The sequence below is a fragment of the Pelophylax lessonae genome (genome assembly GCF_965119305.1).
Source record: "Pelophylax lessonae genome assembly, chromosome: 6".
In the NCBI taxonomy this organism is placed as follows: Eukaryota; Metazoa; Chordata; class Amphibia; order Anura; family Ranidae; genus Pelophylax; species Pelophylax lessonae.
This window is the reverse complement of record NC_138773.1, coordinates 51629345-51655582: the sequence shown is the minus strand read 5'-3', so window position 1 is coordinate 51655582 and position 26238 is coordinate 51629345. Positions and strand designations below refer to the sequence as shown.

The following is a 26238-nucleotide window of genomic DNA, read 5'->3' as shown; positions in this document are numbered from 1 at the left end:
TTGCCTATCTTGCCAAACAGGACATCAAGATACCGGATATCTCCATTGTGAGGACTTCCCTGTTTCTTCTTCAGTTTGCAGTGATTGAGTGGTCATAGTAATACTCACTAAGGGGGAACTCTAACGTTAATCCTTAAGTTGATTATTGCCTGTTACATCACATATTTACTGCCTGGGCCTGTGGTTTTAATTTTATTTAAATTTAATAATGCTTAAAATGAAACAATACAAATGAAAAATTCCTTTAAATATCGTGCTTGGGGCCCCCTTAATGTGCCTGTAAGTAGCGCATTTGCGCGATGTATGTAGCCTGTTGCAGCAATACTGACATTTCTAAAGGAAAAAATGTAATTTAAACTTGCTCGCGGCTGTAATGTATTGTCGGCTCCCGGCAATACAGATAAAAAAATGAAAAAAATGGTGTGGGGTCCCCCCCAGTCCATACCAGGCCCCTGACATCAGTAATTTATTCACTGCACCTGAGCAGTGTATTGTGGGGCGGCTTGTGACGCCAGATCCCTATAAAAGAGCTGTCAAAATCAAAACAGCTCAGAGCGCGGGAAGCGTCCATAGAAGCAGGAGCTTCTTCTTTTTTTTTTCTATTTTTTGGGGCGGGCGGATGGGCGACGCCATTGGGGGACACTAATTTTTTATTTTTTAATAAAGGACTTTTCCAAAACTGGCTTTTGTCTTCATTTTTTTTGGAAACATTTTTGGTGAATGGGTAGGGGTACGATGTACCCGATATCCATTCACATAGGGGGGGGCAGGATCTGGAGGCCCCCATGTTAAAGGGGGTTTCCAGATTTTGATAAGCCTCCCCCCGCAGACCCCCACAACCACAGCCCACGGTTGTCGGGAAGAGACCCCTGTACCCATTAACATGGGTGCAAGGTGCTTTGTGGTGGGGGGCGGAGCCCCACGCCGGTTTTTTTTTCAAATATTGGTGCCTTTTCCCCTTAAAATCCATACCAGACCCAAGGGGCCTGGTATGAACTGGGGAGGTGGACCATATATATATATATATATATATATATATATATATATATATATATATATATAACTTTGTGGTATACACTGCACTATCTGATCTCAACAAACTGTAGAAAGCAAGAATCTTTCTCCCTACCAACAATGTATTTATTTAACTATAGAATTCCACTTATAAATCACCCGATAGCCAAGGGATTCAAGCCCACAACCTTGCAATTAGCAAGGCTTGTGTTCTACCAGCTACGCCACCATCAAGCACGCTTAGGTTGGACACACTTTCCCTGCCTAACTAACTATCTAACGGCTATCTCATCTAATACACAGTGGATGAGATAAAAGCTAGGGAGAGTGTGGTCAGCTTAAGCATGCCTAACAGTGGCGTAAATGGTAGAATACCTGGCTTGCGATGAGATGGCGCTGTGGGTTCGAATTTTTATCAGTCCAAAAACTGCGGCTGCAGCTCAGCCACCCGAGTCACCTCTACATACAGGTTCTTCACCCGAGCTGTGATTTGTGCCCAAGTGGTGTCTTTGATATCAAGCAGCACCATAATAGCCCTCTGTGTGTCCTATGTCAAGGATTGATTGCCAGTTCAGGAAAAAGCTCTGCTGGCACTTGGATTAGGAAAGTGTCACTCTCCAGCCACTCCACCCTATCAGCCAGGGGGGGATATTTGTGCCATTAAATTTGAGGATTAGTGCTAAGGCACTGAAGTTGGATGAGAAGGCCTGACATCACAAATGCACTTTTGGAAGAATGATCAAACATTCCCATAGACACTCCTAAACCTTGTGGACAGCCTTCCCAGAAGAGTTGAAGCTGTTATAGCTGCAAAGGGTCTGTTAATCCAATAGTGAACCCTACGGACTAAGACTGGGATGCCATTAAAGTTCATGTGCGTGTAAAGGTAGGCGCCCCAATACTTTTGGTAATATAGTGTACATGCATAAAATTCTCCTTCATCCTCTTATTGCTGCTAGTGTTGCAATGTATGTGAATAAGCCTGTATAGACTTACGTATACGTGTATAGTACTGCACTGAAACTTAACATTTCTACATGCTTTACGAATCTGAAGACATTGCTGCATTATGGATCTTTACACAGCTGTGTGCATATTGCCCTGGACAACAACTCACTCGTGCCCAGTTCCATGTAAAAAATGCTACTAAGGTGGCTGCTTAAATAGCCTGTAGTAATATCGTTTTTCAAAGTAGTACTGATAATGGAAAGTAAAACTCATTAGTTTTGTTACGTGATGCACACACAAAACATGTTTATATTTAGACCTCAGTTCATCCCAATTCCTGCACCTTCACACCTCAGACCACCCCAATTCCTGCACCTTCACACCTCAGACCACCCCAATTCCTGCACCTTCACACAGCAGACCACCCCAATTCCTGCACCTTCACACCTCAGACCACCCCAATTCCTGTACCTTCACACCTCAGACCATCCCGATTCCTGTACCTTCACACCTCAGACCATCCCGATTCCTGTACCTTCACACCTCAGACCACCCCTATTTCTGCACCTTCACCCCTTACATCACTCCACGTCCTGCACCTTCACCCCTCAAATCACTCCACGTCCTGCACCTTCACACCTCAGACCACCACAATTCATGCACCTTCACACCTCAAATCAACCCAAATTCCTGTATCTTCAGGTTCTCTGATCACCCCAATTCCTGCACCTTCACATCTCAGATTACCACAATTGCTGCAGCACTGTTGCCCCTTGCACACCTGCTCCACTGCTGTAACCCCTGCACACCTGTTCCCCACTGTGCTCTCCCTGCACACCAGGTCCCCATTGTATCCCCCCCCCCAACTGTACCCCCTCCACACCTGTTCCTCACTGTGCTATCTCTGTTCCCCACTGTGCTCTCCCTGCACACCAGGTCGTGGAGGGAGGGAAATTATGCTAGAAGGGGAATTTTTTTTTGAGGGGGGAGGCTGATTTGTGCTAGTAGGAATGAATAGGGGGTATTTGTGTTAAGAGAGGAAACTTGTGGGAGGGGGAATTTGTGCTGGGAGTGGGGATTTGAAGTGGGGGGATGTAGTTGCGTACTCGGAGAAGAAGTTTGAGGGATTTGAAGGGTAGGGGATTTGAAGGGTGATTTATTTAAGGGGGGGGGGGGCATTTGTGATGGGGAAATTTCAACCGGTGGAAGCATATTTGTACTGGGAGGAGGGGGAATTTATGCTTAGAGGAAAATCATGCAGGTTAGTGCTATTTTGTGAGGGGAGGGTTGCTGATACATAATGCTCATGCATCTTTACATCTTGGGGGGGGGGGGGGGTGCAGTTTGGCATGTTCGCCCTGGGCTCTAGATTACCTTGTCCCAGGATTGCCCTTACCAGGGGTGTCAAACTCAATTTCATTGCGGGCCGCATCAGCATCATGGTCCCCCTAAAGGGCTGGTTGTAAATAGTAGGACTAGATGTCAGGAGAACCCCACCCCCACTTTACATCAGATGTTAAGAGCCCCCCACCATCAGAAGTCAGGAGTTCCCCACCTTCCCTTACTTCACAGTGCACCTCCCTTACCATGTGCTACTGCCGGGAAGGAGATGCAGGAAGTACACGGTCTGGAGGAGGACCAAAGGAGGGCTGGAGTCAGCTGCCAGAGTCTGCTGAATGCTGAGACCAAGGAAGGCGGGGCAGGGGGAGGGGGTGCTGTGGCTGCACAGTGAAGCACAGGATCTGAAGGAGGAGTTCTGTCCTCCTCTCTGCTGCCAACTGCTGAGACAGGAGGATGGTAGAGGTGAGCTTCTACACAGCTGCATGGGTAAGCGCTGGATCTGGCAGAGGAGTTCTGTCCTCCTCTCTGCTGCTGACTGCTGAGACAATGTGGGGGCGAGGTTAAGAGGGTGTCACAGCTTCAGGAGAGATGTGAGGGCCACATGAAATGGCCTGGCAGGCTGTATTTGGCCCATGTGCCTTGTGTTTAACACAATTGCCTTAAACTGTCCCTACTAACTAGGAACCCATCCCAGCAATAAAAGTTCTCCCGCTAAGATAGTAGCCTTGACTCTCACGGAAACTGGGCATGAAATCAGATACCTGCCTTCCCTAGAGAAAGCTAATGGAGTCTTCAATGGAACATGTCCCTTAATAGACTGCCCTTACCTTGTAGCAACGGCACAGTGCCACCTACAGGAAAGAAGAACACCTGCCCCTGTCTACAGGCAGACCTGTTACACTGGGCTCCACACCTCCACACCAGAAGGATAACATCCTTCTCTCCACCAATGACACCTGTCCCAGCACTGACTACAAAGCTATTTTAAAGCACAGAACACTTATCTTCCTCCACCAGTTCTTTAACACACCTTACACTTTACACTTCAGCCTAAGGGCATCAGCAGAATATTTTGTGAGGTCTTGCACACTTGTGGCTAAGGCCCAGTCCGTAGGAGAGATTTGCTACATATTGGGCATCAACTGTGGAGTGCCTTTGCCTAGATGGGTAGACCATGCAGCAACCAAACACCCCCCATCCAACAGAACCTCTGTCATCGGCAACCACCGCCTTTTTTCCCGAACTGGCTGATTCTCCTTCTCTTTACCGTCCTTTCTCCATCACCCTGAAGGTTAACATGAAGGTTACATTTCATTCCCTGTTCCCATACACTGTAGGATTTCACACATTTTACATTCCCAGTAATCAGACCAGACCATTAGTTTATCCAGCAATTCTTTTTACTGATTTAACGGCAGGTTGATACAACTTTTCCTTTGCAGAGTTTGTTTCACCCAGTACATAATAGTATTGTAAGTTATTCAACAAACAGCATTCTTCTTTTACTTTAGCAAAACTCTTCAAAACCAAAAAATGTTATACAGTATATGGCAGATTACCAATCATTAGAGGTGTTGGCTGCATTAGTTTTCCTGTTTTAGATGTTTTTTCTCTTCTGTTTCCACCTGATGATCTGGCCAGTAACACACCTCCTGTATTAGAGTGCCCCCACTCTGGATGAAGGAGCACAGAGGGCACCATTGGACAGCAACAGAAGGTGTATGGGGTTATTTTTATATATATTTTTTGCATTTTATACTTTGTGCCATTATGGCTATATTGTTATATGATGGGAACTTTCCAACCAATTTTCCCACGCTCTTTTCCTAAGCTGCAATTGGTGTCTCTGCCCCGGAAGCTGCGATGCCTTTTCACCTTGTGGTCCCCGCCTGGCCATCCTTTTGGGCGGGTGGCGCCTGTGAGAGCATCAGCGTCGAGTGGGGGACTCAGCGTAGGACGCCGGCGTTCCCGCCGTGATGTCATCGCACCAGTCCGCGAGGCCATGTCGCACCATGGTGTGGTTGGATATGTAATCTGTGCTGTCCTCCCCACATGTTGGCCGCCATTGCTGGGGATCTCTCTTCCCCAGCCAGCTGCAACCACCTTACATTGGGTGGGGTCCAAGGGGGCTCGTTACAGGTACAGATAAGAGAGCCCAGCCCTGCACTAGCCTACAGTGGCTCCACAATGTTCGGTGATGATGCATGCAATCTTTTGTCAGAGTATTGCTTCAATATGGTAGGTCACATTCATCCACCTTTTTTTGTCCTTCAGACTTGTGATTTGGTGGCTGTGTATCCTCTTTTTCTTTCCTCCTTATCACATGCACTTCATTTTCATCCTCACTCTCTCTCTCTAACTCTCCTTTACCCTTACATCATATTTCATATCCAATGCAATAGGGAGCTGTGTTTATTTCACTTTGATTGCACAATATAGTACATTGCTGCTACATATTCTTACTTAGGTAGGTCACTTCAATTCACTATCCTTTCCTTCTTGAGGCCTCTGAGGCCTCTGGGGCTATTTGGTTTGCTTACCACTATTGGTAATGATTAAGCGATCTGTAGAATCGTGAAATGCGTTTACCTGTCCCGTGTCTATGTGAAGCATTGTATGTATTCAATTATACGGGGGATTAAACACTTTTTTCTTCAACTTCTCCGTGCGGTCACATTTTCTTTGAATATTTGGTTTGCTTCTTGTTTTGTCATTTCATTCAACTTTAATCGCACATCATTGATACTCTTTTGCTTTATTGCTTACTTTTAGCATTTAATCTGAGTATCAAATACATACTTTTAACTCAGGTTCACTCTTAAGGCCCGTACGCATGATAAGAAAATCAAAAGTAAAATTATTGGGTCGTTAGTATAGTGCGTTCGACAGCCAAGTACGAATTTTCATACGACAAAAACTGGATGTGCAAGCTATAAAATTTTTGTGGTACGTGAACACAATGTCCGATTTTCCTTTAATTAGTAACGTTTTTGTCCGGAAAAAATCATAAGAGCAAGACTACGTATGCTCATAAACGAAATAACACATACAAAACAATTCAACACATGACATCACTTCTGAAGTTGAATTCTAAGGGAAAATTCGTATGAAAGTAACCTCTTCACTTTCCATATGAGACTAGCATGCAACAAAAAAACAAAAGAAAATTTGCCCCATAATCTGATTGTGTGTATGAGACTTTAGTGTTGCCAGTTGATACCCCTATTTACTGCATAGTATTATACTCCTTGTACTGATTGCTGATATTACTATTCATATACACCTTAGATACTGTATGAGTCTGATACATAGATATATGTTTCCTCTAGCCATCCCCATGGATGCCACACTATGTTGGTCTGTGCTTGTGATTGGCCCTGCTTGTCCTGCTGGGCCCTCGTGGATCCCAGGCCCACAGTTCTCGGGATAGAAAGTCCCAGCGGCACCAATGGATCATGAGCATGCAATTTCTTTTAACAGATTTGTAAGTATGACCCCTTGGTGGCCCCTTAGTGTCTTGCATCAGCATAACATTATCTACTATCGCATAACATTATCTACTATCTTTATTACATGCTACAAACTGTCTGTTTCCTAGAAACCATGTATCACATCAACGCAGAGATGTATAGTAACTAAGTAGAACTACTTCACTAATGTACTTAAGTACCGAAAGGCGGTATCTGTACTTTCCTGGAGAGGTTTTTTTTCTCCTACTTCCACTTTTACTTCACTACATTTTTTCGACGATTTCAATACTCCTACTCCGATATTTTTTTTTTTTGTGCTGCATAGTTACTCGTTACATTTATAAAAGTTACCACTGCAAGAACATTAGATGGCAAGTTTAATGAAGTTCAAAAAAATGTGTATAATGTCATGTGTAAATCAGTGCATACGAAAATCAATGCTACTGTATGTATAAATAAAATGTTCTACATATCTGCTGTTAAGGGGAAAGAGAACCTCCCCCAACCAAGGAGAGTCACAAGCGTACATAGACCTTTTTTCTGGTAAGAGGCTGATTTTTCTTTTTTCACTGGAAGTTGAGAGCACAGGTTTTGCAGTTTTGTTTCACTGGAAGAGTCTATTTGGATATTATTTTGCACTTACCTTCATCCGCCGGGTAAGGGGGAAATCCACAAGGTGGTCGGAGTCTGCACCTATTATTTGGAATAGCACCTGTTTGATTCCTGCACCTTTGAAAATATATTCATCTTGTTTTGTCACATATGTATGGCATTATGGCATTATATATATATATATGGACTTTTTATTGACTTTGATTTCATACACTCTTCTTTTATTTCATTATTGGAATATATTGTTGTATATCATGTTGGTTTATATATGATTTTGCGCACCAATAAGCTGTGGAGAAAAAAAAACATGCAGGGAAGAGAAGGAGGGATGATTTAAAGGGGAAAGGGAGGGACATACTTTATCTGTTTTTGTTTACAAAAAGTTACAGCCAAAGGAATTGTGATTGTCCTTTAGGTTAATCATTTGAAATAATAAAAAAACAATATGATGTTCAAACTTTTGACTTCTTTCTTTAATAACTACATAACACAATACTTGTACTTTTACTTTCAGTACTTGAGTAGCATTTTTTTTTTTAAAACTACTGGTACTTTTACTTTCAGTACTTGAGTAGCAAAATTAAAAAAAAAAAAAAAACCACTTGCAATACTTAAGTACAAAAAATGTTGAATACTTTAGTACTTCTACTCAAGTCACTTTTTGATAGAGCACTTCCACTTCAACTCAAGTCACTTTTTGATTGAGCACTTGTACTTTTACTCAAGTATGGGTTTTGAGTACTTTATACAAGTGTGCATCAATGCCTGAGGAAGTGAACAGTTGTTCACAAAAACCCATCGGCTTACCAGGATGCATTTTCATACCTACCATGGATTGCTCTATGGAATACTGAACTTGACTATGAATATGAATATACTATGTATTACCTAGCAAATCTGTTTTATAATCTGGTGCCTGTCTGTGTCTACTCGCTGACATGATGTATATTCCAATAAACGTACTTTTTACATTGTATCATCATTGGGCGTGTCGCACCTCATTCAAAGTCCCAAGGGCAAATCTTTGCATTTCTCTAAGTTATTGAGGGATAGAGGTGCGTCGGGGCATATTTTATTATTGAATGTGTATGGTGTTAGTTCACCTTGACATTTTTTATTTTCTGTAATGGTGAACAAACCCTCTAAAAGTTAATTCCCTGCACTATTTCCCACACTTCACTGACAACATATGTCTACTGCACTGGTCCCCTAGTAATGTATTAACTTACATTTACTTATTTAAATTGCAGAGCTTTGCTAACAGCTCTCCTCCTACCTGTCCTGCATTTAGACATACTTCAAGTTAAGAACAGTGACAACAGGGAGGTTGCTGGGGGTTGGGCATTAAAAGTTTGCTATGTAGCCCCATGATCTGTAGATATGCCCCTGCAAGCAAAGCTAACTTAATCAAATAGTATATTTAATAAAAAGTGTCAAATATAAAATACACTATATTACCATAAATATTGGGATGCCTGCCTTTACACACACATGAACTTTAATGGCATCCCAATCTTAGTCCGTAGGGTTCAATATTGAGTTGGCCCATCCTTTGCAGCTATAACAGCTTCAACTCTTCTGGGAAGGCTGTCCACAAGGTTTAGGAGTGTGTCTATGGCAGGGATCCTTAAATGATGGCCCTCCAGCTGTTGTGGAACTACACGTCCCATGAGGCATTGTAAAACTCTGACATTCACAGACATGACTAGGCATGATGTAAATTGTAGTTCCTGAACAGCTGGAGAGCCGTAGTTTGAAGACCCTTGGTCTATGGGAATGTTTGGCCATTCTTACAGAAGCGCATTTGTGAGGTCAGGCACTGATGTGGACAAGAAGGCCTGGCTCCCAGTCTCCACTTTAATTCATCCCAAATATGTTCTATTGGGTTAAGGTCAGAACAGTCAAGTTCCTCCATCCCAAACTCGCTCATCTAAGTCTTTAAGGACCTTGCTTTTTGCACTGGTGCGCAGTCATGTTGAAACAGAAAGGGGTCATCCCCCAAACTGTTCCCACAAAGTTGGGAGCATGACATTGTCCAAAATGTCTTGGTATGCTGATGCCTTAAGAGTTCCTTTCACTGGAACTAAGGAGCCAAGCCCAACCCCTGATAAAACAGCCCCATACCATGATCCCCTCTCCACCAAATGACTTGGACCAGTGCACAAATCAAGGTCCATAAAGACATGGATGAGTGAGTTTGGGGTGGAGGAACTTGACTGGCCTGCACAGAGTCCTGACCTGACCTCAACCTGATAGAACACCTTTTGGGATGAATTGGAATGGAGACTGTGAAGCCAGATTGGTTGTCTACATCAGTGCCTGACCTCACAAATGCACTTCTGGAAGAATGGTCAAACATTCCCATAGACACACTCCTAAACCTTGTGGACAGCCTTCCCAGAAGAGTTGAAGCTGTTATAGCTGCAGAGGGTGGGCCAACTCAATATTGGACTAAGACTGGGATGCTAATAAAGTTCATGTGCGTGTAAAGGCAGGTGTCCCAACACTTTTGGTAATTTAGTGTAACAAATGGATGCATGTATAAATAATTGCAAAGGAAAAATATTAAAAAAAAAAAGAAAACAACTGTAGACAATACCATTCAATTAAAGATACTATTAACCACTCTACTACCGCTCACAGTAATACTACTGCGGCAGAGTGGCTCGTTCCCGTCCAGTCACGTAGTATTAACGTGACTGGACTCCTCCCCTTCTGGGCGGCGCTTGCGCGCCGCCGGAGGCTCGCTCCCATTGTTTTCATTCACAGCGGGAGTCGGGCCAGGGGAGGAGCAACGGCGATCGCCGCTGCTCTTACCCGATCGTCGGGGATCGAGTCTGGAGATCCGCCCGCTGTGTGTAAACACAGCGGGCGGATCTCCATAGTGACAGGGAGTGACAGATCGGACTGTTCAGCATAGCTGGACATCCGATCTGTCCATGAATCACATAGTCACCTCCCCCCCTACACGTCAGTAAGCACCAGGCATACATTAACCCCTCCCTCTCCAATAAAATTAACCCCTTCCCTGCCAGTGTCATTTTTACAGTAACAGTGCATATATATAGCACTGATTACTGCAGTAATGTCACTGGTACCCCCAAAAGTGTCAAAAATGTCAGTCAGGGGTCCGGTCTGTCCGCCGCAATGTCGCAGTCCCGCAAAAAAAATCGCAGATCGCCGCCATTACGCGTTAAAAAAAAAACACCAAAAATGACAGAAATCTTTCCCTTTGTTAGTAAACGCAATAACTTTTGCGCAAACCAATCAAAATACGCTTATTGCGATTTTTTTTACCAAACATATGTAGCATAAAACAAATTGGCCAAAAACTTTTAAAAAAATTGGTTTTTACATCTTTTTTGGGGGGAATTTCATATAAAAAAATGTGAAAAATATTGTTATTTTTTCAAAATAAACGCTCTTTTTTTGTTTATAGCGCAAAAAGTAAAAATCGCACAGGTGATCAAATACCACCAAAAGAAAGCTCTGTTTGTGGGAAAAAAAGGAAGTAAATTTCGTTTGGGTACGGCGTCGCACGACCGCGCAATTGTCAGTTGAAGTCGCACAGCGCCGAATCGCAAAAAGTGGCCTGGACGGAAGACAGCAAAATCCTCCGGTTGTAAAGTGGTTAAATATAAGAATAACTACTGTAGAAAGAAAATGTGCAAAAGTTTTAGTCAAGTGTGAGGAAATGCTGAAAAGTAAGAATGCTTTCAAACATATACATACAATATATATATATAATTAACTGTTTATTTTTTATCAATTTACTAAATGCAAAGTGAGCAAACAGAAGAAAAATCTTCTAAATCAAATACATGCCTTAAAACCAACATCAACTCTTCTAGGTACACTTGTACAATGTTTTTGAAGGAACTCTGCAGGTAGGTTGTTCTAAACTAACCACAGAACTTCTGTGAATGTAAATGTAGACTGCCGCAAATCCTTCTGTCTCTTCCTTCTGTAACCCCAGACCGACTCCATGATGGTGAGATCAGGGCTCTGTAGGGGCCAAACCATCACTTCCAGGACTCCTTGTTCTTCTTTACACTGAAGACTTGGAATTGGCTGTATGTTTGGGGTTGTTGTGCTGCAGAATAAATTTGGGGCCAATCACATCTCTCCCTGATGGTATGGCATGATGGATCTGGCTACTATTTTATGTTATCAGTGGCAGCAGGAAGGTTGTCTGGGGACCCTATAAAAATTTTGCTATAGATCCCTAATAAACAAGACAAGCAGGACTTTTGAGGTGCCAAATATTGGACACAAAATGAAAAGCGTTTAACAAATGTATTAAGTAATCCACATAAAATCACATAAAAACAACTCATAGTTCTTTGCTACTGTATACTGTATAGTCCGCTACTACTCATTCTTTTTGCCGTGGTGTACATTCCCTTTTCTCCAAAGCCTTATTTCGTATACCATGCTATGCTTTTCTAATTTTTGCTGGCTCATCCTGTATGCCATGCTATATGGTCCCAGTCCTGCACCACCTCATTTCTTTTGTCATGCTGTACAATTCCTGTTGATCACTGCCTCTTTTCTGTATGCTTTGCTGTATATTCCCTACATGGGGAAGGCACAGGTTCCTTTTAAACCACACCCTCTAAGTCAAGACTGTGTCAAGGCATACCCAACCCTAGTCCCTACTAAACCTCAGCATGTTTTACTAAAAAGCCCATCACTGGGACCTTTTGATAACAGAGCCTGTGTTTCTAAAGATTCTTTTTTTTTCCTCTTCATGAAAAAAGTCGAAACACAAAAGCAATGCAGGCAGCAAAACTTTAATGGTGTCCATTTTTATATTGGTTTGACTTTAAAGGTGGACGTTATGTTTTGCTACCCCCATATTTTACTAAACCTTAAGTTCACTTGTCTCCCAACTGATTTGAAAGGAACTGGAACTTGAGTCCTTGGCTATGGAAAGAAAAGCCTCAGATTTGGCCTACTTGGACTGTAGCTCCCTCTACCACTAGGTGGTCTGAAAATAGTGGTGATGATATTGACTAATAATAATCCTTCTTTGATTATTAATAATTCTCATTACAAAGTCTGTATCTAGTATCTTCTGCTCAATTTTATGAAGCTTGTGTAAAGGACATGCTGATGAGGTTCTCTAGAACTTCCAAAGGAGGATGAATGACATTGCATGCATAGGCAATAGTCATGTCCAAGCCATCGACAAACCCAACGTTCAACCCTTGAAAAATCTCCCGGAGTGCCAGATATTGGACATGGCCGTGGAAGTCACTGAAACGTTCCATGTCAATGTCCATGTCACGGGCGTTCTCCTCCTTTATAATCACTCTGGTGCGTGGACTACGGATAAAGAGACGCTCTATCGATCTCCGGACATTGATTGCTGACCTGATGAAAGTTCGAAAGGGAAAAGGCCTGAAATGCTGACCTAAAGTAAGAATGATGATCGTGTTTTCTCCTCCGCCAATCTGGTCAATTTGGCGTGCCATGTAGGCATCTTCTTTGATGGAGTAGAAGGTTTTACTAACAAATGGAAAAGTGTGTTTCTTCCACTGGATATAAATAAACTTTTCCAGATTAATGGCCAGAAGAGTCTTTTGCCAGGACTGCATCTCATCTTCCGTGTGATTGAAGTAATCCACAACTTAAAGAAAAACAAAAACAATTATCATATCCAATCATATACATCACAATCATATTAACATTCCATGGGCTTTGTTCCTCCTAAGAGAAGGAAAGAAGGGAGGTAAATATTTTATTGATTGATTTTAATATTCTCCACAGAGTGGCATTTTAAAATGGACTTGAGAATAAAACGTGGTAATTTCCTATCTATTAGAGAACATCTGGAACGAAAAATGGTACCCCTAAATAGTTTACCTTTTGCTTTGAATTGCTCCTAACATTTGCAGTGCACCTCCTGTGCTTTGATTCATATAGCTTTATATTTGCATTTTGAGATCATGTAATGCACTACTGCCTCTGGCTGCTAGCCCCGTGAGATTTGGTGGAGCCACAACTGTTCTTTTCACTGTTCTCCTTGCTGGAGAGGAAGCTGTATCTAAGGACCTTCAATGCAAAAAACCTTCCTGTTTTTTTGCTTTATTTATTCCATTGATCTGTGCTTCTTCATCCTCTATTTTTACTTCTTAAACAATTAATCAGATCAAAAGCCATTGGGCGGTAGCCCTGAGATGAAGACGCACAAAACTAACTCTATCGAGACTGTTGCTTCCACACAGAGACAGTGTAAAACAAGGCATGGTAAGTTAGTAGTAGGGAAAACATTAGCTGCAGGGAGACAACAGGTGATACTGGTAACTTGTATCCTCTGGCTGACTTTTTGGGCACAGTCTCCCCAGTACAGGTCCTGTTTAACCACTTAAGCCCCGGAGGATTTGGCTGCTAAAAGACCAGGGGGTATTTTGCGATTCGGCACTGCGCGACTTTAACGGACAATTGCGCGGTCGTGCGACGCTGTACCTAAACGAATTTGACGTCCTTTTTTTCCCACAAACAGAGCTTTCTTTTGGTAGTATTTGATCACCTGTGCGATTTTTTGATCATGCGCTATAAACAAAAAAATAGCGTAAATTTTGCAAAAATAACAATATTTTTCACATTTTTTTATATGAAATTCCCCAAAAAAAAATGTAAAAATCAAAATTTTTTAACATTTTCGGACAATTTGTTTTATGCTACATATGTTTGGTAAAAAAAATCGCAAAAAGCGTATTTTTATTGGTTTGCGCAAAAGTTATCGCGTTTACTAACAAAGGGAAAGATTTTTGTCATTTTTGTTGTTTTTTTTTAAACGCGTAATGGTGGCGATCTGCGATTTTTTTGTGGTACTGCGACATTGCGGCGGACAGATCGGACCCTTGACTGACATTTTTGACACTTTTGGGGTTACCAGTGACATTTCTACAGTAATCAGTGCTATACATATGCACTGTTACTGTAAAAATACACTGGTAGTGAAGGGGTTAACTTTATTTGAGAGGGAGGGGCTGTGTGTGTCCCTAGGGGCGTGATTCTTACTGTGATTGGCTGTGGCTTGAGCTGTAGGAACACTGATCAACGGTCCTACATTGTAGAACCGTGTGATCAGTGTTTCTACACCGGGGAGAATGACAGGTGGCTTGTTTACATAAGCCGCCTGACTTTCTCCCTCTCCCCCGACGATCGGCGAGTGACCGGCGGACATCGGGTCCGCCGGTCACACGCGCGCGGGGGGGGGGGGGGGGGTCCCCGTGACCGCGCGGGAGCGCGCCTCCGGCGGCGCGCGCTCGCTCCCCAGAGCCTCACAGGCTCTGCCTGTGAGGGCCTGACTGCCGCAGTAAATATACTGTGAGCAGTCGGCAAGCGGTTAAATATGTTGAACACTGCAGCAGGGTTTTTAAAAATGTGGTTCTTAAGGGGTGGAAAGAAGGAATGAAATTCTAAGGAAGGAAGGAAGAAAAGTCTGTAAGAAGTAATATAAGAAGTAAAAACTCAAAACATATATGAAGTGGGGGGATAAAGAAGGAAAAACAAAAGAGGATCCCAAGTAAGTAAGCAAGATCTAAGGAAGGAAGGAAGGAAGGAATATAAATCTATGCTTCTTTTTATTATTGAATGCACGGTGTAATACGAAGTAAGTTGAAGACAGCAAAGGTTTCTATTCACCTCCTAAGTCGAGGATCATAAAAAAGGAAAGGAGGGAGGAAGGATGAGGTGAGGGAGGATTGAAGAAAGACCTAAAGATATGGAGGCTCCTCTATACTTACTTTTAATATTCTCGGCAAAATGTCTTATATATTGGCGAACTGTAGAATCCCCCATGAGGAATAACTTTTTACCCTTGAGAAAGTCTTTCAGCTTATCATTGTCAGTGAATTGTGTCATCTTACAGTGGATGGGCTTCCACACATTGTATGAGAAATATCCACTTGGGATGGGATAGTAGGATCCAGCTTTACACTTAACAGTGGGTTCCTTTTGTTTTCCTAAACAGAGAATTACCAATTATTAGGCACTACATGTGAAAGCTTTATTCTGACCTATTATTAGTTATTACAGCCTAAAGCGCTCTGTGTCGATACTAGCCAGATCCAAACTTTGGGGAGCACTGGTATCTACAATGGGTTTGCAAAGCCTGGGCTAGCAGATGCAAGCAGAACTCCAAGAAAAAGGTCTCAAAGTCATATACAGTATTCTGAGATTAAATTCTAGAAATAGATTACATGAAGCTCAAGCATATGTCCAAGTAGCTGTGTACTGTAGATTTCAATGGACAAGCATACCATTGAGTTCAGTCAGGAACTATTATTCAGGGACTATAATTGCATATTTATAGATATAGCTTGATGTGGAAGAACTCGAGTGGCCTGCACAAATTCCTTACCTAAACCCTAAAGCCCTGTACACACGTACTGATCGTCGGCCGAACGATCGGCCGTCTTTTGTCCAGGGCTGTCGTGTCTGTTGAAAACTGCAAAAGACTGCACACGAATTTTGTCGGCCAACAACAGCCGACTGCAGAAGTGATGTCATGTGATGGTTAACTTTCCTTGTCTTTTTTTCTTTTCTGAGCATGCCCAGTCTTGCTAATCGGCTGTCTGTCGGCCGAAATCTGTACTGACTGGCGAACAATCGGCCATTCTGGTGTTGGCCAACAAAAATTTTAATGCCTGCACGACAGATTCTGTTCGGCCGAAAATGCGCTGTCGGAAGCATCATACTAACAAGCCTACAATCGGCCGATCGGTCGTCGGCCGAATATTTACGGCCGACAATCGCTACGTGTGTACGGGGCTTTACATGTTTGGGATGCATTGAACTCAGTCTGTGAACAAGGCCTTCTTATCCAGCATCTGCACCTGACCTCACAGGTGCTATTTTGGTTGAACAGGTACAAATTCCAACAGACACACTCCAAAATCTAATGGAAAGCCTTTCCTGAAGAGTGGAGGATGTTAGAGCTTGAAAGGGGAAGCCAACACTATGTTAATGCCCCTGGTTTTGGAATCCACAAGCCAGGTGTATAGTCAGGTGTCAAATTCTTGTGGCAATATAGTGTAAATGTTAAATTTCCATGTACACAGGTGTAGTCAAAACATTTGTTAGAGTGTGCATTGAAACCCTTTTCATTTTTGGTTACACATAGTCTGAAATTTGACACACCCTCCATCTGACTTACCCTCTTTTACTGCATATTCAGAAAGGATACTGACTGCACTGTCTTTATACATACTTAGGTATACCATGTAGTGGCAGAAATATAAAAAGTCAAGCAGGAAATAATACCAAAGCCACCTTTTCCGACTTGTCAGGCGACTTGGTCCCCTGACAAGTAGGGATGATCGAACGGTTCGGGTCGACCATTGGTTCGACCCGAACATTGGGTGTTCGAGGTTTGGCTGAATTTAGAACTTTTTGCCCAAAAAGTTCAGAATTCGGCAACCAGAACCGACCAAAATGCAATGGTTCAGGAAATGGGCTTTAAAAGCCCGTGATTGGACCAGAACCATTGGCAAAAGCCAATTGAGGGGGCAGGAGAATGCTAGGAATGTGATTGGAGTGACTAGGGGGTCCATAGTCCAATCATTAGTGAATACGCCCCCCAGTATATAAGATAGCCCCCGCCAAATTCCTAGCATTGTTATACAGGGACATGAAAGAGAGTGGAAGCAGTTCTGTTAATTTTACTTTAAAAGTGTCATTTAGCATTTATTAGTGTGAGGAAAGGGATATCTAGTGTAGTTAGTGTGCTCTTTTACACTTTAGTTGGCTTCAAAAATTTAGTTTCTGTAGGGAAAGTGTGAAGTGTCAGGGTGACCGTAATGTAGTGTAGGGTTAACTGACTGCTATGGCAGGGTGACCAAACCCTTCCATATCAGGGTGACCGTAATGTAGTGTAGGGTGAACTGACAGTGACTGCTATGGCAGGGTGACCAAACCCTTCCATATCAGGGTGACCGCTATAGAGAAAAGCTAGTTTCTCTCAAGTAACTTTCGCTGCAGTAATATGGCTTCGCCCCTGTCAGCTTGCTTTTTGGCTGCAAGCGTCTATAGTGATTTTTTGAGCACACGTTTGGAGTCAGGCATGACATCTGAACATGTGTATAGGGGGTATATATACACACCCATGTATGTATATATACACCTAGACATATATAGGTGTGATAGTAGCAGAAATATATGCTTGCGCTAATTAAATCATTTACACTAACTTAGTTACGCTCTTATCACACCTATATATGTCTAAGTGTAAAATACATATAAGTATGTGTGTATATATAGCACTATACACAAGTTCAGATGTTTTGCCTGCCTCCAAAGAACCCCCAAAAAATGCCCAAAAAAACGCTAGCGCCAAAAAAAAAACGCCCAGGTGTGTTGTTGCAGGCATTTTTTTGGGGTTTTTGGAGGCAGCCAAAACATCTGAACTTGTGTATAGTGGTATATATACACACATACTTATATGTATTTTACACTTAGACATATATAGGTGTTATAGGAGCAGAGCCATATTAGTGTTAATTATTTCATTAGCGCAGGCATATATTTCTGCTACTATCACACCTATATATGTCTAGGTGTATATATGCATATAAGTATGTGTGTATATATACCCGTATACACAAGTTCAGATGTTTTGCCTGCCTCCAAAGAACCCAAAAAAATGCCCAAAAAAACGCTAGCGTCAAAAAAAAAACGCCCAGGTGTGTTGTTGCAGGGATTTTTTGGGGGTTTTTGGAGGCAGGCAAAACATCTGAACTTGTGTATATGGGTATATATACACACATAGTTATATGTACAGTGGGTACGGAAAGTATTCAGACCCCCTTAAATTTTTCACTCTTTGTTATATTGCAGCCATTTGCTAAAATCATTTAAGTTCATTCTTCTTCCTCATGAATGTACACATAGCACCCCATACTGACAGAAAAACACAGAATTGTTGACATTGTTGCAGATTTATTAAAAAAGAAAAACTGAAATATCACATGGTCCTAAGTATTCAGACCCTTTGCTCAGTATTTAGTAGAAGCCCCCTTTTGATCTAATACAGCCAGGAGTCTTTTTGGGAAAGATGCAACACGTCTTTCACACCTGGATTTGGGGATCCTCTGCCATTCCTCCTTGCAGATCCTCTCCAGTTCTGTCAGGTTGGATGGTAAACGTTGGTGGACAGCCATTTTTAGGTCTCTCCAGAGATGCTCAATTGGGTTTAAGTCAGGGCTCTGGCTGGGCCATTCAAGAACAGTCACGGAGTTGTTGTGAAGCCACTCCTTCGTTATTTTAGCTGTGTGCTTAGGGTCATTGTCTTGTTGGAAGGTAAACCTTCGGCCCAGTCTGAGGTCCAGAGCACTCTGGAGAAGGTTTTTGTCCAGGATATCCCTGTACTTGGCCGCATTCATCTTTCCCTCGATTGCAACCAGTCGTCCTGTCCCTGCAGCTGAAAAACACCCCCACCGCATGATGCTGCCACCACCATGCTTCACTGTTGGGACTGTATTGGACAGGTGATGAGCAGTGCCTGGTTTTCTCCACACATACCGCTTAGAATTAAGTTCTATTTTGGTCTCATCAGACCAGAGAATCTTATTTCTCACCATCTTGGAGTCCTTCAGGTGTTTTTTAGCAAACTCCATGCGGGCTTTCGTGTGTCTTACACTGAGGAGAGGCTTCCGTCGGGCCACTCTGCCATAAAGCCCCGACTGGTGGAGGGCTGCAGTGATGGTTGACTTTCTACAACTTTCTCCCATCTCCTGACTGCATCTCTGGAGCTCAGCCACAGTGATCTTTGGGTTCTTCTTTACCTCTCTCACCAAGGCTCTTCTCCCCCCGATAGCTCAGTTTGGCTGGACGGCCAGCTCTAGGAAGGGTTCTGGTCGTCCCAGACGTCTTCCATTTGAGGATTATGGAGGCAACTGTGCTCTTAGGAACCTTAAGTGCAGCAGAAATCTTTTTGTAACCTTGGCCAGATCTGTGCCTTGCCACAATTCTGTCTCTGAGCTCTTCAGGCAGTTCCTTTGACCTCATGATTCTCATTTGCTCTGACATGCATTGTGATCTGGAAGGTCTTATATAGACAAATGTGTGGCTTTACTAATTAAGTCCAATCAGTATAATCAAAAACAGCTGGACTCAAATGAAGGTGTAGAACCATCTCAAGGATGATCAGAAGAAATGGAAAGCACCTGAGTTAAATATATGAGTGTCACAGCAAAGGGTCTGAATACTTAGGACCATGTGATATTTCAGTTTTTCTTTTTTCATAAATCTGCAACAATGTCAACAATTCTGTGTTTTTCTGTCAGTATGGGGTGCTATGTGTACATTCATGAGGAAGAAGAATGAACTTAAATGATTTTAGCAAATGGCTGCAATATAACAAAGAGTGAAAAATTTAAGGGGGTCTGAATACTTTCCGTACCCACTGTATATATACACCTAGACATATATAGGTGTGATAGTAGCAGAAATATATGCTTGCGCTAATGAAATAATTAACACTAATATGGCTCTGCTCCTATAACACCTATTTATATCTAAGTGTGAAGTTTCAGCTCTGTAGCATGTCCAGAACAATAAAAAAAAGATCGTTTGTATTTTGTCACTTATAGAACAGGTTCGTGGCTTCTCTCTTTTCACACCTTGCCGGTTTAGTAGCAAGCGTTTTTTTGGGCATTTTTTGGGGTCTTTTCAGGCAGGCAAAACATCTGAACATGTGTGTAGGGGGTATATATACACACCGATGTATGTATATATACACCTGCACATATATAGGTGTGATAGTAGCAGAAATATATGCTTGCGCTAATGAAATCATTTACACTAATATGGCTTCGCTCCTATCACACCTATATATGTATAAGTGTAAAATACATATAAGTATGTGTGTATATATACCACTATACACAAGTTCAGATGTTTTGCCTGCCTTCAAAGAACCCAAAAAAATGTCCAAAAAAAAACGCTAGCGCCAAAAAAAAAAAAAACGCCCAGGTGTGTTGTTGCAGGCATTTTTTGGGGGGTTTTGGAGGCAGACCCCCCCAGATACTAAATCCAAAGAATTTTTTTTTTTTTCAATAATTGGCTCTCTATCAAAAATTACACTTTTTAAGAACTTTTTTGTGTGATTAATAGTCCCTGGGGTACAACCCAGAACCCTAGGCACTTTTTATGGGCATTTATTGGGTTTTAGGGCTTCAAAATGGTGTTTTTTGATTACCGAAGTTCGGGTCCCATTGATTTCAATGGGGTTCTGAAATCTGGGCCGAACTTTCGGGAAGTTCGGATGTTCTGGCCGAACCAAACTTTTGAAAAGTTCGATCATCCCTACTGACAAGTAGTGGACCGTGCTGTGCAATTGGAACTGTTCTAATAGGAGCGACTCAAGTCGCCCCGACTTAGAAAAAGGTTCCTGCACTACTTCGGGGTGACATCGGAGCGACTTGCATTGACTTCCATTATGTGAAGTCGTTGCAAGCCGCGCCAAAGTCGTGGTGCACGGGCGACGGCATAACTCGCCCGAAGTCGTCCTAGTGTGAACCGACACTCCTTTTTCAAGCTAAAAATAAATTTTCTCTTTGATAAACTGAACTCAGTAAATGGAAACTTACTGCCACAGCTGGCAACTTTGATGGGTTTTAGAGGCTTTGAAACTTCCAGTCCAATGTTTGACCTAAAAAAATATCAAAAGTTTACCAAACCTATAAATAAAACCCCTTTTCCGCCATGTGTACACATATATAGTATGCGTACATATGTTTGTGCTGGAAGCGGGCTCTGCAGCGCACTCCCAGCACAGGAACTGGGCTCACAATTTTTGAAATAAACACAATCATATAAACAGGCTGACAAATTTCAGGAGACAGATTTTGGATTGTGGGAAGAAACTGAAGCAGCTGGGTAAATCCTATCAAACAGGATGGACATATAAACCTTGTGCAGAAAGTGTTCTTAGTGGGAACTGCAACCAGGCAAGAGAGCTGCAAAACAAGAGAACTAAGCAAAGCCACTATATTGTCTTATCAAACAAAATTTATAAATTCATTTTAGCTTCTACAACTGGTGCTTTTTGATAGTTCCAAATGTACTGTAGAAGGGACACCTTATGGAAGAAAGAAAAGAAAATACAGCTCCCACAGGAAGCATAGCCAAAAAAAAAGTGGGTGTGGGGAAAAGTATGTGTTGCTTCATGGCAAGGCACAACCACATGTAAATTGGCCTTTATCAGGGTGTAACTACAGGGGTTGCAATTGCAACCAGGCCCCATGCTCCAGGGGGCCTGTGCAGCTCCCCTGCACACCTGGATAGGAGGGGCGGCGGGGGCAGCATGTAGAGAAATCACTGTCCTCCTTTTTCTTCCTGTAGCTGCAAGAGGAAAATGTAGATTGGTTCCTCTGTATGCTGCCCCCGCCACTCCTCCTATCCAGTTCACTTGTGTTCTGCTGTCTCTGGGCCCCTGTGTGCTCCCCTGCCCCCCCCCCCACTGTGCTGACCCCCAAACTGTGCTCCCTTCTCCCTTCCCTCTCCTGCCGGCTGCTGCAGGGGATGTGTCACAATAGAGAACCAGGAAGGGGTCGGTAAATCTGTAATTTACCAGCTCCTTCCTTTTCTGAATGGACAGAGTCATAGTCAGTGACATTGTAAAAAAAATCTAATAAAATTATGAAAAATAATACAATTAAAATACCAAAAAATAAAAACTACTGACAGCACTTCCAGGATCACAAAGGTCACACTTGCGTCCGGGCCCTGGCATTCCAGGCTCCAAGATGGCAGGAAGGGGGCCCACTGCAGAACTGGTGAAAATGTCCCGCTGCGAGACTGTAATAAAGAGCCCCGCAATGAGAGTAAAGGGCCCCAGGATCAGTGGGAAGAACCCCAGGCTTGAAGGGAAGGGCCCCGGCCAGGGGTCCAGGGGGCCCTTCATGGTTTCTTGCACTGGGGCCCAGAAGGTTCTAGTTACGCCTCTGGCCTTATATAAAAATCGTCATTATACAGGTGTTTTTTGCACTAGACACATGTCGGCACACCACTATCCCTGATTAAGCCTTTTATAAAGGTGAAACATGTTGGGTTTTGGGCACTTTTATTATCACCCTCACTTAATTTTCTTATCAGAGATTACAGTGGATATTTGACTATTGAGGAAGCTAGTGGAGGACGATATACAGGCTCAGGAATAGGCATATTTTCAAGATTGATGGGGCATCAATGCAGTTTCAAGGTGATGTGGAAAAAGCAATTCACATGTAGCCAGTATATTCAGAGAATCTCCATAGGCATAAATGATGTATATATTCGAGATCGACTGATATGCACTTTCCCCGAATCGGCCCCAGAGGTTACCGATATTGCCGATATTTTGGGAAAGTGCTTGTACCAGGGTGATGCCTGCAGCTAGAGGCACGGTCGGCTGACTTGTAATGACAACCGATGCGGCTCAGAAGCCGCTCGGCTGTCATTACAAGGAGGGGACGTCTCCCTCCTCCTGCCGCCTTCCACGGCTCACCCGGGTCTCCAGTCCCACCGGGAGACCTGTGCATCCTACCTCCACCACCGCTGCCGCCGCCGCCGAAGAGGAGACCCGGTGTAGAATGAAGATGTGTCCCCGTGAAAGCTGGTATCCCTGCCGCAAGTGCGCATGCGCTGGTCTCCATGTAAAAAACCCGGAAGTGATGTCATGACATCACTTCCGTGTACTCGGCGCTGAATTAAAAAAACTGACAGTGCCGAGGAGCGGTTTGGGGTCTTCTAGACCCCCAGATCCCTCCACAAGAAGTACCTGAAGAAAAAAAATTTTTTTTTTACATGTCCGAAAATATCAGCCGATACCGATATCCGATGACCAAAATATCAGTATCGGCAATAAAAAAATTATATCGGTCGATCACTAGTATATATTCCTGTTAACTCTCTGCAGGAAACACAGGTACAACATGGACATATAAGGGCTTCCAAAATAATTTTTTTACCAGAAAGAAAAAGAGGTGATAAAAGAGAGTTTACATAGAACCCTGTCTAGTCCACCCCTAATCGTTCTGTCCAAATCAAAAGTTACCTTTTGTATGACTGGCGGGCTGTGCTCTCATCCACTAAAGCTGACCCTCCTATTCACACTAATTGCTGTCTCAAATAATGAACTCCCACCCACCAGACACCAGGCAGAGGGCACTGTTGAGGCTGATACTGTAATCTTGGGACATGGCCCAGGACACAGAATTGGATAGAAATCAAAGATGCTTGACTGTCCCAGTAAAACTGGCATCTATAAAAGAAGGATTACAGCCTCCTTCGGATTTTTACTGCTGTTTGGGTTCCAAATAGGCAGATATCTGTTCACTTGATGTGAGCTCATCTGGATAGGAAGTGAGTGTAAATCTGCCCACTGGGGACACACACTATCATGCAAACTTGACAGAGGTTATCCTTTAACAGAAATTGTTTTTGCTTGGCTTCAAACAGGAACCCAAGGCAACTTGGGTGATATGCTACATCGTTTCTGACAGGCTGTCCACTTGTGTGCATTACCTGTTAAGAAGAAGCTCCTCCACCTCCGTAAGATAGGAATGATCTCGGTTGACGGAATTCATATGGGTCAGAGCTTCACAAGGGTAATTTTTAGGCTTAGCACAAAAAAAAGCCTCCTTATCCCTTTTATCGATGTAGGCACAGACTTCCTCCTGGGTGTCAAGATGGAACCCACATTCTCTGTTAGTATAGCTCTTAGCGGTTGTGAAATTTCCAGTGTACTTAATATTGGCGAAGCCTTGATTCCTGCCACGCCATAAGGCAGAGATGGCCTCACTTGGGTGCATTAGGACTATTGATATGTACACAGTGCCCTCCCAAAATAAGGTGAATTTTACTAAATATGTCCCATTATTATAATCTTGTATACTGCCGCTAGCACTGCTGTTTGTGGCAGGTGAGTATATCCTGGCCCTTAAATAATCACCGCCATATGTTTTTGGGGCTCCAGAATAATCACATGCATCAACCCTCACAAGCAGTAGGTCTCCCACACAATAATCATCTTTTCGGTTAACAACAGTCAATTTGGTCTCCCCTGCACTGGTTGCCTTTTCCATGTCATCGATGGTCACCTTGGGAACGAGTCTGTCGATTTTATTGAAAAGCTCTTCAATTTCATCATCGGTTTCCATTGGTGCAGGGATGGACTGTGTAACGCTACATTCTTTTTGTGGTTGGCAGTTACATAACTGGAGCATGTTAATTTCAGGGATCTGAAACATATGTAAATTGTTTTAAACTGTAGTTTTGCATTAAACAACAAAGCAAGCTTCATCGATAACTTTTTTTTTTTTTTTGAAGGGTTAGTCTTTCAAAAACTAAAATATATCACCCATTGGCTAGCAGTCTAACTTTTTCTGTTGTATTCCCTTAAATGTAAAATATAAAGTCCACAGAGGCTCCCTTATGGTTATTAAAGCAGGTGGGAGCGAAGCTAAGAGCAAGGAGAAAGAAATATTGGCCCTGGGGCACAAAATAGGCTGTTTACCAAAGTTTTTACCCAAGATTCAAACAACTTTTACACTCATTTTCCTAATTCAATCTTGTGCAATCTTTGATGTAGGCGCATTGAACTATATGTGAATCCGTTTTAACAGGATGGGTGGATTGTGGTCCTAGAGGCTGCTCACTAGTAACTGTGGGGTCTTGCTGGACCCCTAGAGGAGTTTGTTGAAGTTTTTAAAGGATGAGAGTGCCATGCCAGTTTGTACAAACTTTTTAAAATATATTTTTATTTTGTAACAGTCAACGCGTTTTAGCGGCTCAGCATTCCCGCTTCATCAGGGCTAAGAAACAGGATGATGCAGGCACTTGGATTGGAAAGGCCTGCAATCATTTAAAAAGTCTGTACAAACTGGTGTGGCACTCCCATCCTTTCAATAATTCAATCTCGTATGACAGTTTTGCGAATCTTGGGTGCAAACATGTATTAATTGACCCCAGGGAGAAGATTTATAAAGCAGTGAATGTGTGGAAGATTCAACTACAATGAATGTTTGGTAAATGCTAGATTCTCTGCTTTATAAATATGCCCGCAAGTGATGAAAAAAATCCAAAATTGTGACTGGAAGAGGAGGTAAGAGGAAAACTCTCCATAGATCCCTCATAGGCAAAAATCACCAGACCATGTACCCAGTTGAAAGATATCTCCTCTTTTACTTTTCGTGTAATAACTGTAAAATGTGGTCACCAGGACAAATAGAAAGAGTTAAGCCTCGTACACACGCACTGATTGTTGGCCGACCGATCGGCCGTCTTTTGTCCAGTGTTGTTGTGCTGGTTGAAATGTGCTCTAGACTGCACACAAATTTTTTCGGCTACCAACAACCAACTTCAGAAGTGATGTCATGTGCTGGTTTACTTTCCGTGTGTTTTTTCTTCTCTGAGCATGCCCAGTCTTGCTCATCTGATTTTTGTCGGCCGAAATCTGTACTGACTGACGAACAATCGGCCGTTCTGTTGACGGCCAACGAAAATTTTATAGCATGCACACCAGATTTTGTTCGGCCGAAAAGTCGTAGTCGGTTGTCGGAAGCATCATACTAACAAGCCGACAATCGGCCGATCGGACGTTGGCCGAAAATTTACAGCCAACAATCGGTGCGTGTGTACGGGGGTTTAATCTCACCAGTGGGACACAGACAGCAAAAAAAACCTAAGCGATGTTATAACTCTTCCACACTATCCAAAAGAAAAAAAAGTGTTTACGCCACTGCTGTCTACTACTTGACCTAGATCTTTGCTCAAGGCAGTTTTATATTCTTGTTAATGGTGTTATTGCACCTTATCTCTAGAAACAACTCATATTATGACATCTCTGGATGCATACATT

The 26238-nt window shown here is 42.8% G+C and overlaps 1 protein-coding gene across 1 annotated transcript in view; it reads right to left on the bottom strand.

Annotated features, from left to right (window-relative positions):
* Positions 1-26238, bottom strand: part of LOC309558583 (uncharacterized protein) — a 533559-nt gene that overhangs the window by 91104 nt on the left and 416217 nt on the right. Inside the window, exons 4-7 of the mRNA XM_082261660.1 lie at positions 23904-24619; positions 20987-21048; positions 15143-15361; positions 12482-13017 (exon numbers count right to left, since the gene is read on the bottom strand). Coding sequence (XP_082117786.1) covers positions 12482-13017; positions 15143-15361; positions 20987-21048; positions 23904-24619 — 1533 coding nt within the window. The remainder of the gene's footprint in view (positions 1-12481; positions 13018-15142; positions 15362-20986; positions 21049-23903; positions 24620-26238) is intronic.